At 36.4% G+C, this 16,488-nt stretch overlaps 2 protein-coding genes across 2 annotated transcripts; both read left to right on the top strand.

Moving 5' to 3' along the window:
• Positions 1 to 836: 836 nt before the first annotated feature.
• On the top strand, positions 837 to 4,107 carry LOC123310109. Its single transcript, XM_044893497.1, has 2 exons — positions 837 to 1,123; positions 3,762 to 4,107. Exons 1-2 carry the CDS (start codon positions 1,016 to 1,018, stop codon positions 4,098 to 4,100), a joined length of 447 nt encoding a protein of 148 aa, XP_044749432.1. The 5' UTR covers positions 837 to 1,015; the 3' UTR covers positions 4,101 to 4,107.
• Positions 4,108 to 4,734: 627 nt separating this feature from the next.
• Positions 4,735 to 6,336, top strand: LOC123309744 (glucose-6-phosphate 1-dehydrogenase-like). Its single transcript, XM_044892982.1, has one exon. It carries the CDS (start codon positions 4,760 to 4,762, stop codon positions 6,305 to 6,307), a length of 1,548 nt encoding a protein of 515 aa, XP_044748917.1. The 5' UTR covers positions 4,735 to 4,759; the 3' UTR covers positions 6,308 to 6,336.
• The last annotated feature ends 10,152 nt before the right edge of the window (positions 6,337 to 16,488 follow it).

Here is a 16,488-nt window from a genome sequence, read left to right as displayed (position 1 = left end):
ACCTAATGAGAAATATATTTTTATATAAATGTATTTGTTTTCTTTTCGTCATTTTTTTCCAAATATTTCCTGTACAATAATTTTTACGAGATATGCTTACAGTTCAGATTCACTGTGAAAAAAGAGGTGGCATTGTTTGCTTTCCCTATATTTGCTTTCTCTGTCTGTATTCGGGTTCGAATTTCGGACAGTCCGAGAATTGTTCTAGAACTGCGCAGAACTGTTGCGCCCTAGTATAGAATCCTCTGCGCAGTTCTAGAACCATTCTCGGACTGTCCGAAATTCGAACCCGAATACAGCTTCTATATTCCAGGATAGTCCTTTTCAGCGATGACGGTCTTAATTCGATTTCATTTCCTCCATCATTCGAGTCAAAACGGTTTTTGTTTGTTGGGAAAAGGTTAACATATTTACACTCACCTCACCAACAACCAAACACAGGGTGTTCTCAAATGTGAGCCTTTATTTTTAACATATGTTAGAACTTGTCGAGATGAAAAGGTTGAAGAAAGTCTTCGGATGTAAGCAAATGACAAATGACTAGATATTAGATCTGGGAATGAGTAAGGAAATTTTATATGCATACCTACTAGCAATTTGAATAACTTTCAAGAGACGATTTTTCTAAAAGGTTTTATTCAGATGTGTTCTAAACCCTGGCAGTTGGAAACTGCTCGTATAATTGTTCAAAGAGCTCACCTTAAGTCGATTACTCGATGGTACCTAGTATATTCAGAGCTTCCTGCGCTGATCAAATACTAGGTGTAAGTTGAAATATTTTTATATCAACATAATATTAAATTTATGCAGGAGTGTATGTTCGTTGTCGTGGTAATGGTAACATCGGTCAATAATCTTTGGTTTCTTAAATTAGTTAATTTCATGTTTGGGTGGTTTCATAAATACAATAATTCATTTTAAATTAGATTTTCACTGAGATACAAATAATAATGACAACCGGAATCACTGCAGATGGAATCATAATTTCATTTTTTACAATTCTCGTTATCTATGCATGAGGTTAGGAAGACTGAAAACTTCAATTTTTTTTCTGTTTCAAAGTAGGATGCACATGAAAATTTCTATTTTTTGTTTGTTTTTACTCATTTGCAGTATGAAAGCGGTAAGTACGAATTTTTTTATTTGAATGATGCTTTTTATTCTACATTTCCTGGTTATACAATTACACCTTCTGAAACTCTTTAAGGTTTTCACTCCCAGTCTCTGGAACAAAATCAAATAAAAATTGAAATACTTCATTTGCTACTGCGTAAATTCTTGCACTTATTTGTCAGGAGCAAATCAAATAAAAAAATATTGTTGCCTGATAATGAACGAAAAATAGAACTTTAAAATGGTAACTTCGTAACGTAACTTAACCCTAAAGAGTTTCAGAAGATGCAGAACCTTCCAAGATTGAATTTCAATCGATATATATACAACTACACATAGGTATGTATACAAGGTTATTTTTTTCTTAACCTCACCAAGTAGATATCAACGAAGTTGATTTTGGGCCAAAAATTGTCTTTTTGGAATGATGATTATATGGACTTTCTATTAAACGTTTAAAGAAAGAAATTTTAGGGAATTGTTATTGAACCATGGTCTAAGTTTTCCTCCTAATTTTCATGGAAAATTTTCCAGGTTTTTCGTAAAGTTTTTCATTTAAGTTTTCATCAAAAACTTTCAACTGGGAAACCATATATTTTTCTATCGACATCTATTATACTCCTAGAAATGACCCATCAATCATTTATTTAAATTTTAGCATTTTTTTCGGATAATCAAGAGATAACAATAAAACAACATAGTTTTAGATCCCTTTCAGCGTTATTTGGAGATGAAACTAGGATTAAATAGCAATTCAGTTATTTTTGTCCTCCACAACCTTTCTATGATCCTTTTGATGTTTTCTGACCGTTTTGACGAACCAAAATTTCCCATGTTATTCATTTTGTTTTATTCATACTCATACTCATACTCATACTCTTTTATTTCCCTCAAAAATTTACAGGGTGAGTCAATAAAAATCTATATAATATAATATAAAATATCTTAACTGTATAGGCACGATAACAACATAATCATACACACATAAGTAAATTATTCACATACATTAAAATACGAATCTATCGAGAACTAGAACTGGTGATTCATAAATTCATCAATGGAATAAAAGGCGCCTTCTAGAAGCAGACTCTTCATAACCTTTTTGAAGGCTACTCCACGAAGGGAAATCACGTGATCAGGAAGTCTATTGTACATCTTTATACCATTAAAAACGTACATATTTTGTGTTCTCTTTATGCGGTGGATGGGAGTCAGAATTTTATTTCTATTTCGGGTGTTGTGATCATTGACAGTGTCTCTTAATGTTCTAGGTCGGTTAACAAATCTCCTAACGAATTATACATAACAAAAAACAACATATGTATATAAAACTAAAGTAGGGTGACCAGACGTCCGTCATTGTGACGGACAGTCCGTCAATCGTCCAAGAAGTCCGTCACTGGAAAACGTCCGTCAAAATCTTGAATTTAATTCAGTATTTTTCTCAAGAAAATTTGAGATGGATAATAAAAAAAGAAAGTGCAAGTTTACGGTAGATCTTCAAAAAAACAAAACTTGATTTTTCAATGTACGAAGGGTCAACTCAGCATTGTATTTGTAGAATCAAGGTATGTTATACGGCATGTTTCAAGTAACAAACATAAAAAAATAGTTAATGCAGCAGCGTTTTTCTTTCTGACCAAATATTTCAGACATTCAAATTTTGGGGATGAAGAAGCTTTTCAAGCAACGCCTGAAGCCCTATTCTCATTCCACAGTGTAATAAACAATCATTGTATTAAGATTATTATATTTTCGTTTTTGTGTTGTGATGTATTAACTTGTAACTTGTAACTTGTATTATTTTTCTGTTTTCAATAAATTAATTTTTTTTCACTATACGAGGTAGGAAACTGAGTAGCTGGAAGCATATACAGGGTGAGTCTTCGACTCGTACGAATATTTTACAGTAGATTCTTGAGGTCCAAGGAAACACATTTTTCCTTTACCAATTTTTCCAAATCGGCTCGGTTTAAAAGATAGAGGTTGATGAAAAACATAAATAAATGTTATCTCCCAAACGGTTTTATCGAATGAAATGAATTTCGGAATATAGTTTTCGAGTAAGTTGGCGTTCATATATGAAAAATATCTGTGAAATTCGAAAAATTGGTTACTTTGATCGCATGCAATTCTTTTAAAATCTATATCTTTTCATCAGGGCAAAATCGGAAAAAATATTACCTATACATGAAAAATTTTTTTCTTTTGACCTCAATAGTTTACTGTAAAATATTTTTACGAAGCAAAGACTCGCCCTGTATATAAATATATACACATTCACCAGGTCCGTCCGTCATTGAACTGGGGATAATCTGGTCAGCCTAAACTAAAGTCTTGTAACAACAGAAGTGAAAAGGCAGTGACAGGGTGTATATTGTCTCGATTTTTTCAAATGTCATCAGTACATATGACTTAAATTTTTTATTTTATTTCTCGGATAATTATTTTGACTTGGCCTAACAGCCGGTTTCGACTTGACGACGACATCTGTTACACCCTGTATGATAGCCGTAAAACTATAGCGTCGCTTCAGAACGTTCTTCTTCGACTTGACTGCTCTGGAACAGTAGAGTGGTGTGCTGTTTCAGCTCATGTCTGATTATCAAAAGCACGAACAAATGTATTAGTATTCCTCTTCTTTTCAGTTGAACACTTTCAATTTGGAGGAATGCATCAAAAAGACTGGTGTGAAAGTCACTCCGAATACTTTGAAACAACTTCATGATGCAAACAAGGGGGGAAATTTCGACATCAATTCTATTCCTGATGAGATGCTGTGCCTTCCGAAATGTGTGCTCGAAAAAAAAGGGATAATAGACTCAGTATCTGGGAAAATATCCATGAATAAAATGAAGAATGATTCATTGTTGGAACGTATACCTAATAAAAAAACTTTCCTGGAATGCATGGAGAAAATTGAAGCGGTGTCTGAATGCGAAGATATCAAGAAAATATTGGAATGCAGAGTCATGAGTCAAAATTGATTAAAGAGTTCATTTTTATGATGTATTAAACTATTTATTTCAAACTTCTTCAAGAATATTTGTCTTGGTTCTGCAAAATGAAATTTTTCTTCATTTTTTTTTGTACTTGAACCTTTCATTCTCCTAACCTTTCAACGCAATCCTTCACCATCGAGTTTCATAAAAACGATAAACTAACGGAAATTGTGATCTCACTGGAAATTCCACGGTTTAAAAAAACATTCCTCTTCCAAAAAGTCTAGCCTACAATAAAAATATGGACTCCAGAATTACAAAATAAGTGTTCCATTGATTTCCAACTAGAAAGCCAATTTTGAGAATTGTTATGACTGAGTGTGTACAAAACTGCCCAACTTTGATGAAAGGCAGTATCTACAAATCTATTAATTTGTGGCAAATGAGCAAAGACTTTACGCTCTGTAATAATGCAATAACTATTTTTGCTTTTTCTTAAGAATTATGGACAATGTTACTGCTTTTCATTATATCTGCGCAGAAAACATGTAAGTACACACTTGTACATGAATATAGGCAGGCTTCGAAACGTAAGATTAGAAGAAGAGAGTTCAATGTCTGTGTATAATACATTGAAGGTTAATTATAATCAAAAACCCAACGTCAAAACCTATGTTCACGTCAAACAACCAAATAGTGTGAAAATGGCAGATGCTAATCAAGAACAAGAACTAAACCACCACATCGAGAATGATGATGGTATTGATCCAAATCCATCAGATTGCTATGTCTTCGTAGTCATTGGTGCCACAGGAAACTTTGCTGTAAACTGTCTCCTTCCAAGTCTTTGGCTCTTGTATAAGCACGGCTATCTTCCACCGAACACAACAGTTATAGGATTTTCCAGAAAAGAGTTCACTAATAAAGCATACGCCGAGAAAGTTTGTCCATATTTCCGCCACACTCAAGCAGAGAAGGGGTTGATACAGTGCTTTTTTAGTCACGTCATTTATTTCAGAGGGAGTTGCGACAATAGGAGTGATGTTCAAGAACTCAACAGCAAACTCGAAGAAATAGGAAGGGATAGAATAATGCACATATTTTATCACTTATCACTTCCGCCTAATATTTATGAAATTTGTACGCAGTTAATTAAACAGGAAGCTATGTCCAAAAGTGGCAAAACAAGAATTGCTATTGAACAGCCGTTCGCCCAAGATTTGATGTCATTTCGTAGCTTACGAGCACATATGATATCGAATTTCGATCAAGATCAAATATTCTTACAAGACCATTACCTTGGCAAAGAGATGATACTCAGTATTTTTTCCTTGCGGTTTGGTAATACGTTGTTCGAGAAAGTTTGGGACAGGAATAGTATAGCTTCTGTTCTGTTAAACATCGAAGAAAAATCTGATCTGTCCAAAGGAAATACATTCGACAAATTTGGTATCATCAAGTCCGAAATTATGACTCATATGATGCAAATGATTGCTTTAATCGCTATGGCCAAGCCTAGTAAATTCAACACAGAGTTCATCAGAAAAGCTAAACTCAAGCTCTTGTCACAAGTTACGGAAATTAAACTTGATAATGTTGTCCTTGGGCAGTATGTTGGCAATCCTGAGGGAACAGATGAGGAAAGAGAATCCTACAGAGAACACCTGAATATAGATGAAGACACGCTGACCCCAACATTTGCTGTCGTGGTTGTCTTTATAAGAAATGATACTTGGAAAGACGTTCCTTTCATTTGTAAATGTGGAAGAGCAATGAAAGATAGCAAGCAAGAGATACGAATTCAGTTCAAGGAGACGAAAGACAGTTTATTCTCTACAAATTTGATGAGGAATGAACTGGTCATTCACTTCGATCCTGGTGCTTCGATTCATCTAAAAATGGTCATGAAAGCACCAGGAATGGAGCATAAACTCGATAACGTTCTCTTCACTTTGTCCTACTCAGGAAAACATATGAGTGTCAAACTTCCAAATTCATTTGCTAGGCTACTTTTCGAAATGCTCTGTGAAAAAAGGATGAATTTCGTAACATTCGAAGAAATAAATGAAGTATTCAGGGTGTTCACGCCTGTTTTGAAGGAAATAGAGGATAATCATTTGGAGCCCTTGCCTTACATAAGAGGTGGTAATGGTCCACTCGAAGCTGCAGAACTGATCAACGAAAATAATTACCTTGACAGGGATCATAGAATGTCAAAAACGCACAAAAAACACCAATCAAACACCCAATAAATTAAGGTTCTTCATTTATTCATAATAAACCTAAGGAAAAGTTGTCATCCTTTTTTTTAATTGTTTGTTTGTGTTCGATGGAAGTAACATTAGATTTTGTCATTGCTCGGACTGTGGTAGGGGCAGGTTGGTTCGGAAGGGCTCTTTGTGTTACATAGGGTGGGTAGTTTTTAGTCGGCACCATCATTTGGACCAGAATGGATCGGAGCTTTACCGTTCGTACGTTTTACGAAAATAACCGTTCTGTGATCGCGAAACTTCCGGTACTGTGCTGCATTCAATCCTCCTCAACTCTATGAAAAAACACTCCACCCACCTTGAGTCACAGTTTGGTGTTCTGTGCTCAATTCGCAGTGACAGGCCTTTAATTTAATGGTCAACGTCTAGGGTTACGTTTTTTGAAACCTTCGTACAACCTGAAATGAAAAAGCACGATCTGGGTGACATTTGATTCCAGCAGGATGTGGGTGGAGGCCACACAGCTCAAATTGCATTAACTGTCTTAAGACAGATGTTTCAAAGACGACTGGTCTTACTGAAAGGATATGTGGGTCGGCCAGCGCGCTTACCTGATTTGAGCAGCTGCGATCGAAGAAATACTGGCCATACCGCTCGCCATATGCCGAAAAGCTGACGCAGTGTAACGCTGCTGATTCCTACCACCTTACGGTACGAATCCCTACCGTAAGGTGGTAGGAATCAGCAGCGTAATGCGGAGGCATGCAGTGGCTGCAGAATGTGACTGCTCATACTCAACTACCAAGTCAAAGTCACATTATGTAGCAATGCAACGGCTGCTGCTTGGTAGTAGCGTATGAGCAGTCTCATTCTGCAGCTACTGCATGAATCCGACGCACTACCGAAACCATACCTTTAGCTTTTCCAGATGAACGTAAACGTTTTTTCGCGCTTTTTCCTATGAGCGAGAGTATTTACTCCAAATATTTGTAACTCTGTAAATAGTCCAAGAGGCAGAGCCAAAAAAAGTCTATGAATTCTTAAGCCTGGTTTTTTCTAAGGTGATTACAATCATAATATACAATAAATAGTTGCGGTTAGTCAAGTGGATGTTAGAACATGTACCTCAGGTGCGCGGTCAAACATGTCGTGATCACCGACATAATAAAATCAATTTCTTAAGGCTGAAATTTTATAAACTTTTGTGTTTTAGTATGTAAATCAAAATTATGATAGTCAGTCAACGTCCAATCGGGACACAGCTGGTCGGTCAGCTTTAATGCGCGTAGATATAAGTTGTACTAATCCTTAGAGGATGATTAATGTCAGTAGAATGCATCAAAAATTGGGAAATTCTGTTTGCAATGCTCTTCCTGGACTGCATGGTTCGACTGGATGTGATTTTAATCCATATTTTTACAAGAAAGGTAAAGAAAAACCTCTGCAGATAATGAAGCAAGTCGAAGATTTTCAATAAACATTCGCTGACCTTGGACTTGCAGATGAAAGCAACCAGAATAATATGTTCAATAAGGTTCAAGAATTTGTTTGCCATTTATGCGGCTTGAAAAAAATAAAATCATTTGACGAGACAAGATTCGTTTTATTTTCAAAGACGTCTAAATGTCTTAGAACCACAAACGGTTATTTTAGAATTAAAATAAGGAATGTAGGTAGATGGGTATGCCACCATGCCAATCAGAATTTAATTTCTTATCCACTGATTGACGGGCGTTGTTCTACGGAATGACGGACTGACCATTTTAGTTATTAATAATTTGGTCAGTAGTAGTAAAAAAAATTTCACGCTTAATAAACGAATTGCACCCTTATAAACGACGCTACGCACATTAAATCTGACTTACCAGATATTTGTAATGAAGCTCGCTCTTAAGAACTGCTGCATCAATTCTGATTGGCATGGTGGCATACTCGACCTATCTACATTCCTTATTTTAATTTTAAAATAATCGCTTGTGGTGCTAAGACACTTATACGTTTTTGGCAAACAAATTCTTGAACCTTATTGAACATATTATTTTGGTTGCTTCCATCTGGAAGTCGAAGGTCAGCGAATGTTTTTTGAAAATCTTCGCTTTGCTTCATTATCTGCAGAGGTTTTTCTTTACCTTTCTTGTAAAAAGCTGGGTTAAAATCACATCCAGTCGAACCATGCAGTCCAGGAAGAGCATTGCAAACAGAATTTCCCAATTTTTGATGCATTCTACTGACATTAATCATCCTCTAATGATTAGTACAACTTATATCTACGCGCATTAAAGCTGACCGACCAGCTGTGTCCCGATTGGACGTTGACTGACTATCATAATTTTGATTTACATACTAAAACACAAAAGTTTATAAAGTTTCAGCCTTAAGAAATTGATTTTATTATGTCGGTGACCACGACATGTTTGACCGCGTACCTGAGGTACATGTTCTAACATTCACTTGACTGACCGCAGCATTTTATTGTATATTATGATTGTAATCACCTGAGAAAAAACCAGGCTCAAGAAATTCATAGACTTTTTTTGGCTAATTTGATTTGAATTTATCCCTTTCGTCAATCTTTCAACTACAGTTGCATTGCTGAGGGTGTATTATGAAAGGAATTATGAATTTTAAACTTCCAAGGATCCTTGGTTAGAACACCCTGATAAGCCGTCTTCTGTAATTTACTTTCTAACAACGCTCCAAACTGCCTAGCTATTTTGTGTGTGACTCTTTAAAGCATAATAATCAATTGTTTTCTGGTCAATGTCAATAAATCAAACTCTTCCTCTGATGCAATATTGATATTGTTCGAATCGATTTCACGGGAAAGAATTACGATAGAATACACTCGGCGGAAGCTATTCCTATTCAGGGAAAATATCGACCTGGATAAGAATACATATAGAACAATGTAAACATTGTGTCGTCTCGCTGATCTTATCCTTAAAAGACGTTGTTTGCAAAATATATTGTTATAACACCTAACGCAATTTTATGTATAGTTACCGTATCAATTGCGGAAATTTCTTGCACATATACGAGCCTTGTGAATAATAATTCCATTGAATTTTTATATAACTTATTTCTATATAGTTCCTTTATTGGGGCTAGATATTTTGTATTAAACTAAGCAGCAAATGAAGTGGGATACTACTTCCTCAGATCTTAAGTTTGTCTAGTTATAACTTCGACATTTATTTTGATGATGTTTCATTTTCACCCCAAGATGCCAAGCCTTATCCTTCGCCAATATGATATTATTATATCATAGGGTAATTTTTTTTACTCTCTTTTTGTTGTTCAGGGTGTGAATGTAAGGCAGCCAAAAATTTTCGTTTTTGGTAAATAATTATGGAATGATAGAAGACTTTGAGAATTTTTTTTATTTGGGTGGATTGTTAGGTCATTACTTCGGGTTGTTTCCGTCATTTTGTCTATACATATATTGCGTTGCTATAGAAATAACGCTATTTTATGAAATTTCGTTTTTTTTTCATTAAATTAGTATTTTTTTGAAAAACATTAGCAGAGATTAAGTTTGAACTGCATCGAGGAATACAATGTAATGAAATTTATCAAAAGCTGTGTCATGCATATAAGTTACCTATCTAATAAAAAAACGAGAAGAACCTTGATTTTATTTGAAATTTTCTGCACTTCGAAGGAAGCTACAGATTAAATGAGTTCTTTTTAGGCGTTCAAATTGGTGTTTGGTGAAAAAAAAACATTTTCTCTTCATTTCTAAGATTTCGACTGAGAGTTTCCGACTGACTACGTTCATTTAGGAAACATTCTTTTCACGATACTAATTAGCACTGATTATGCTCGATGAAGCAACATATTATCACCCACAAAAACAAAATCCGCAGTTCATGTTACCTTCAAAGCTGTAGTTCTGAAAGAAAGGGTAGACATTGTGATTTTACATTCAAAAAACAATTTTTGGGGAAGCTGAGTATGCACCTCACGAAATGATCCTATATTTTCATCTGACCAATACCGATAGTTATGCCGGTTTACACTGGTCCGAAAAACAGATATCGAATATGTAGCCACGTCCCTTGCTTCGTCTCTTGCATGCACCCTCTTTTTGTTTCCCACAAAGTTGCACAACTTATCAAAAAAAATGTATGACAGAAATCTGTAAAATATGCAATCATGTTGGAGTTTGGTGTTGGAGCTTACTCTTCTTTATATATGTCCAGAAGCAGAGGGATATTTGGCTATTACAGCCAAGTACTCGTAGTCCGCAAGCGCTCACCTACAGGGCTTCAAAGTTCAATTTCTTTTTAGTTTTTTTTAGCTTCTGCAGTTTTCAAAATAGTCTTAGATCCCACTGCGGAATTACAACGTTCATTACGTACAGAGAAAAACACAATTTCACATACGTTTATTGATAGGAGAAGGAGAATACACTGATAACACCGCAGCCTGTCAAAAGTTTTTCAGAGTTTCACCAAAGCATTGTGTGCTTTCCTATGGGCTAAACACAATGCTTTGGTGAGACTCTGGAAAACTTTGCTATTTGCTGTTAAAAACATCACAACGTTTTTTGATGCGTACGATCGCATATATTGCGAATGCTCGAGAATAGCAGTCCTGGTTGTTTTTCAGTGCGAAACTAAACCGGATCATGTGTAAAAGATCCCATAATATCAGTAGATATAATTCGGAACATCTGGTAAGAACCCGATGGTGCTAAATGAGTCTAACTCTCTCTTACTTTATTTCGGATATTTCGCTACTTTAACAGATGGCAGACCTAACTTGCGGCTATTTTTTCACAGGCAGCCATACATCATCCTATTGGAAAAGAAATTAGCTTTAATTTGATATCAAAAACATCCGTGTACGTCATGAACGTAGAAATACGTCGAAATGTTACCTGCTTACACCTGGCTGCGAGGTAGTTGCGGCCGAGTGTGCAACGGCAGCTATGGATTTTAGTATTCTTTGCATGCATTGCTATCATGTGGATGATATTTTATTTCAAAACGGAGTGAACGAAATTTCTCTTGGAATATTGATTAACATTAATTTAATTAAAATTACTTTTACTACCACTTTTGACAGGCTGCGTTGTTATCAGTGCATTCTCCTATCCATAAACGTATGTGAAAATGTGTGTTTGTCTCTGTACGTAATGAACGTTGTAATTCTGCAGTGGGATCTCGTACTAAAATATTTGGCTCAAATTTGAAACATACATTGAGCTCAAGGTTTTACATAATCAGACGTCAGACGTATCAAATAAAAGGGGAAGGCCAGGCATAACGACAAAGCAGGGGCAAAATGACATATCAGCATGTGTTCAAGGTTAAATATTATGAGGTTGCTTTCCGAGATGTCTAAGATTTTCATGAAGGGCACCCCAAAATTGCAATTTTGGAAATGAGTGTAGGCGGATCTTGAATAGTTCATTTCAGAAATATTGTACCGTTTCATTGAACGAAAATTAAGCTCTTGAACAACGTTGAAGCATAGAATTTCTATTGAAAAATGCGGTTCAAAGAATTAATTTCTGTTAATGAAACGATGCATGGCTGTACCCGGCTTAAAGCTTTTTCCAAATTCTTAGTACATATGTTCACGCAAAAGGTTCAATAGACGTCAGTTTTAGTAAAACCTATTTATGCATTATGAAGCTCATATACATATTATTGTTTTCATTATAGCACTATCCATTCATCTAGGAAACACTATAAAGATAATATTTCGTAATGAAACTTTAATTAATAATTTGGTCATCAGTCAATTGCGTCGTAATTGTCAGTGAATTGTTCTCAATATCTACAATCACCTGCTGAAACAAACGTCAACAAAAACTCTCGAATAATCCTTTCGCTAATATTTCATGGTGGAAAGAGTGCACCAGTTGAGTCACTTGTTCTTGAGTTTTATGGGCATAAATTGTTGTGAGAGGAAATTGCTAAGATGCGATATCGAATACAATATAATAATGGGGACAAGACAAATTAAACCTTTCCATCAGTAATTGATACAGAGCCGTAAACATGCGATGACAAAAATTGGGAGAAATTATTTTCTCCTACAGCACAATAGTTAAATCAGAAATATATCTGCTGTGACGTGGCTGCAAACTTAATTTCCTTAGAGAAGTGGTGAAGCGTAACAGAGATAATTTCACCTCGGAAGTATTGTATCTACTTCATATGAACTTCAAATGAATTAAACATGTAACTGATCAAAACATAAGCATTAGGATCATGCATGGCCAGCACGAAAATCCTTGCCGAAGTGATAGTTTACAACTTGCAAGAAATTTTGCCAATTTCCAATTCCGTGCTAGTCTTGAATTTCATTATGAATGGTAACGGAGAACGCATTCTACACTTCGGCCTGCGAATTGATTGTGAATGCAGCTTAAGGAATTAGAGAGCCTTGGCCTTCACTGACCAAGTACCTCTCATCATCTGAGTTTAGGGATGATAAAGAACTAAAGAAGATCAGCATCGAGAAAATGTCCAGTACGATGGTAGAAAAGAAGATTAGGAAAAAGACCTCACACTCTAAAAACCCCAAATCCTCAAAAGAAATACCATTAAATGGTATAGACATGGACATGGACTGGTCCTGAAAGGATAGAAGCTCAGAGCTCTCATATCAACGATTCTAAGCTTGTATGGTATGAGAGTGCCTGAGAAAACTCAACGAATTTGGCAAGAATAACAAAATCTGTTTTGTATAAGTTCTTGGTGACTTGGAAATCTAAAGAAAAAAGAGGCCAACACACTTGCCAAACCCTCGTAAGGTGTAGGAAAATGTACCTGCAAGGGAGAGTTTCAGGAGAAGAGACCCTGTGTTGGAATGTTCCGAGGATGGCTCAATCCAAAATGTTCCTTGGGTACCTTAACTCTGCGAGATTTAATCTAGCTGAATCGTTTCAAGAATATCTGCCTCAAAAGAACATAATGAGAACAGGTCTAGCAGAAACTGACGAGTGGAGATTCTATGGAGAGGAGGAAGAGACTCCAGATCGCCTGGTAATGGAATGCCTCGTCATTGAAACCCAACGCAAAAAAATTCTGACAAGTAACTTGAAGAAACGATGAGATAACCTCATATAATCCATCCCAGATACTGGAGATGATACAAATAACAATTCTGAAGCTGTAGACGACATAGCGACCAAAACACAATTGTAGTAGTAGTGTATTGCAACCTCCCTCCAAATCTATATAATCTACTCACACTCCTCTCCAGAAGAGCATTCACTTATGCCAGATATCTCAGATATCAAAAGGATTAAGCTCTGTTGGAGCCCTTTCCAGGTTTTCGCGATAGTGGTGGTGGTTCTTGTTGTTGGTTGAAATCTTGATCTACCCGCACTTCTTGTCGGAGTAGATGTTGTTCTGCATTCCATGTACTTGAGGAACGTTCTCGTCGTCCACGGCAGTACCGCTTTCTGCATGACTCTAGATATTTTTGTTCAACTGAAGTTTCTTCAAATTCTCTGGTAGTTTCTTCGGTATCAGGCCTGTAGATGAAATGACAATAAGCATGGTCTTGATATCTTTCAACTGCCACTGTATCCCGGTTTGTTCCCCGAGATATTTCGAAATGTTTTCAATGTTTCTATCAAGTAGATTGTTATCATTTGGAATCGCCACGTCGATGAATAGTAGTGCTGTTGTTCTCATCCTTATTCAGCAATATGAGGTCATGTCTTTCGTGAGTTATTTTCTGGTCTGTGAGAACCGTGCCATCCCAGTAGAGCTTGTCCTGGTCAATTTTCAAAACAGCATCCGGATGCTAATTGTAATAGGGAACCTTTTCGGAACTTTGATTGTGAATGCAGCTTAAGGAATTGGAGAGCCTTGGCCTTCACTGACCAAGTGCCTCTCATCATCTGAGTCTAGGGATGATAAAGAACTAAAGAAGATCAGCATCGAGAAAATGTCCAGTACGATGTTAAGTCGAAAAGAAGACTAGGAAAAATACCTCACAGAAATACCATTAAATGGTAAAGAGATGGATTGAAAACAACGACATGGACTGGTCCAGACTAGTATAAAAGATCAGAGCTCTCATATCAACGATTCTAAGCTGGATGGTATTAGAGTGCTTAAGAAAACTCAACGAATTTGGCAAGAATAACAAAGGCTGTTTTGTATAAGTTCTTGGTGACTAGAAAATATAAGCAAAAAGAGACTTGAGGAACGTTCTCGCCGTCCACGGCAGTACCGCTTTCTGCATGACTCTAGATATTTTTGTTCAACTGAAGTTTCTTCAAATTCTCTGGTAGTTTCTTCGGTAAAAGGCCTGTAGATGAAATGACAATAAGCATGGTCTTGATATCTTTCAACTGCCACTGTATCCTGGTTTGTTCCCCTAGATATTTTGAAATGTTTCCAATGTTTCCATCAAGTAGATTGTTATCATTTGGAATCGCCACGTCGATGAATAGTAGTGCTGGTGTTCTCATCCTTATTCAGCAATATGAGATCATGTCTTTTGTGAGTTATTTTCTGGTCTGTGAGAACCGTGCCATCCCAGTAGAGCTTGTTCTGGTCATTTTTCAAAACAGCATCCGGATGCTAATTGTAATAGGGAACCTTTTTGGAACTTAGAAGTTGGTATTTTGTTGCCAATTCTTGCTATAAAATTTTGGCAACAACATCATGTCCAACCGGTGATGTGCTGGAAGGTTTCATGTATCAAACATCCGTACCGGCAGCTATTGTCCGGCACTCAGGCATCCAGGGCATTGTTCCTTGTTGGAATCACCTGATCCTGAATGGCAAGGATGAAGCCATCTCTGTCTCGGGAAACAACCTTTCGGAAGTCAACCAGTAGTTCGACGCAGAGATGTCGAAGTCATAATGGTTGACATCGTTCTGATGCCTTCCATGCAAGGTTTGCTAATCATTTTCTGAATTTTGCTTTCTCCAGAGTGTTCAACGGTTTCCAAGGGGTCCTGCTCCAGCTTTAACGGAATAGAATTATCAGCGTCACAAACTACTCGATGAAGTTCTAATGACGCAGCCTTGTTCAGGATATATTCTCGAAGTCCTTCAATTTCCTGAGACATACGGTTTGATAAGTCCACAATTCCTCGACCCCAAGGTGTTGTGGCAGCTCTGTTCGTTCTATTGAGCTCTTAGGGTGATGTTTATGATGTTTTGTCAGCATTGTTCTTATTTTTCTCTGAAAGGCTGCTAAATCGGTGGTGGTCCAAGAGATGAAACCAAGAGAGTAGCTCAGTGCTGAGCAAGCGTAGGTATTAATTGCTTCGTTCAGGTTCTTTCTGTTTAAACCAGTTTTCATTATCCGTCTTAAGTAGGGTCTACACTTAACCGTTTTAGTGGTCAGTCAAAAAGCGAAAATGAATATCTTACGTCAGAAACCACTAATTTATACGGGGTTTCCATTATAATTCAGTTCAATCAATTCGTCATCTCGGGAAGTCAGAAACTTTTCATTAGTCAAAAGGAAAAAAAATGTTTTCACTGAAGAACAATATTCATTCATGCCATTAACTTTCCGATGTGAAATTATCTCTTCTATGAATTTCCACATGAAAAAATTTCTCGAATAGTCTTGCCATTGTATACAATTCGTATCCTGGTGAAATTGAGAAAAGACGTTCGTTAATTGCTGCCACCTTTTCGACGAAAGTGGAAACTATTGTAATATTCATAATTTCTCCTTATCGTTCAAGTGTTCTGGCAACACCCCACATTCTGGCAGTCTTTCCCCCTTTAAGCCTTATACGGATGGCGAGAAAGTCTCGTGGTATAAACTCCTCTTAATCTTCGAGTAAACTCCTCCGTCAAGTCTCTCCTCATCTGGGTCTGATTGATCCGTCTAGCGGCTAGCCTGTTTGATCCCTAGATACTTTCCTTCAATTATCATCATTATTATTTCTTAGCTTTTTTTACATACTGTGTCTAACTTTTTGCGTATTGTAAATGATCATCAGGCTTTCCTAAAAGGAGAAAAATTGAAGTTATTATGATTTAGTGCCTTTATGCTATTGACAGCCACAATAACAAAATAAGCATTCAACTGTCGCGGGCCGGTTTTATGACACTGGCAAGTAAAGTAGTTTTAACCATCGTGAACAAATACTGCAGGTAACCAAAAGCCTAAATAAGAGTTTACCTTATTCAATATAAATCTGATGATGAAGTCGGTTCCATTTTCTACTTTCAGAAGTCAATACTAAAATACAGATAATTATTTCAAGACTACTTTATGATAAG

The sequence above is a fragment of the Coccinella septempunctata genome, chromosome 3 (genome assembly GCF_907165205.1).
Source record: "Coccinella septempunctata chromosome 3, icCocSept1.1, whole genome shotgun sequence".
Lineage (NCBI taxonomy): Eukaryota > Metazoa > Arthropoda > Insecta > Coleoptera > Coccinellidae > Coccinella > Coccinella septempunctata.
This window is presented reverse-complemented; position numbering and strand designations above follow the sequence as displayed.

Bases quoted from the DNA above. Each gene is read 5' to 3' on its own strand.
- LOC123310109 (XM_044893497.1), top strand. From the start codon at position 1,016: ATGAGGTTAGGAAGACTGAAAACTTCAATTTTTTTTCTGTTTCAAAGT. The intron at 1,124-3,761 runs GTAAGTACGAAT...TCTTCTTTTCAG, and splicing joins TCATTTGCAGTATGAAAGCG to TTGAACACTTTCAATTTGGA.
- LOC123309744 (XM_044892982.1), top strand. From the start codon at position 4,760: ATGGCAGATGCTAATCAAGAACAAGAACTAAACCACCACATCGAGAAT.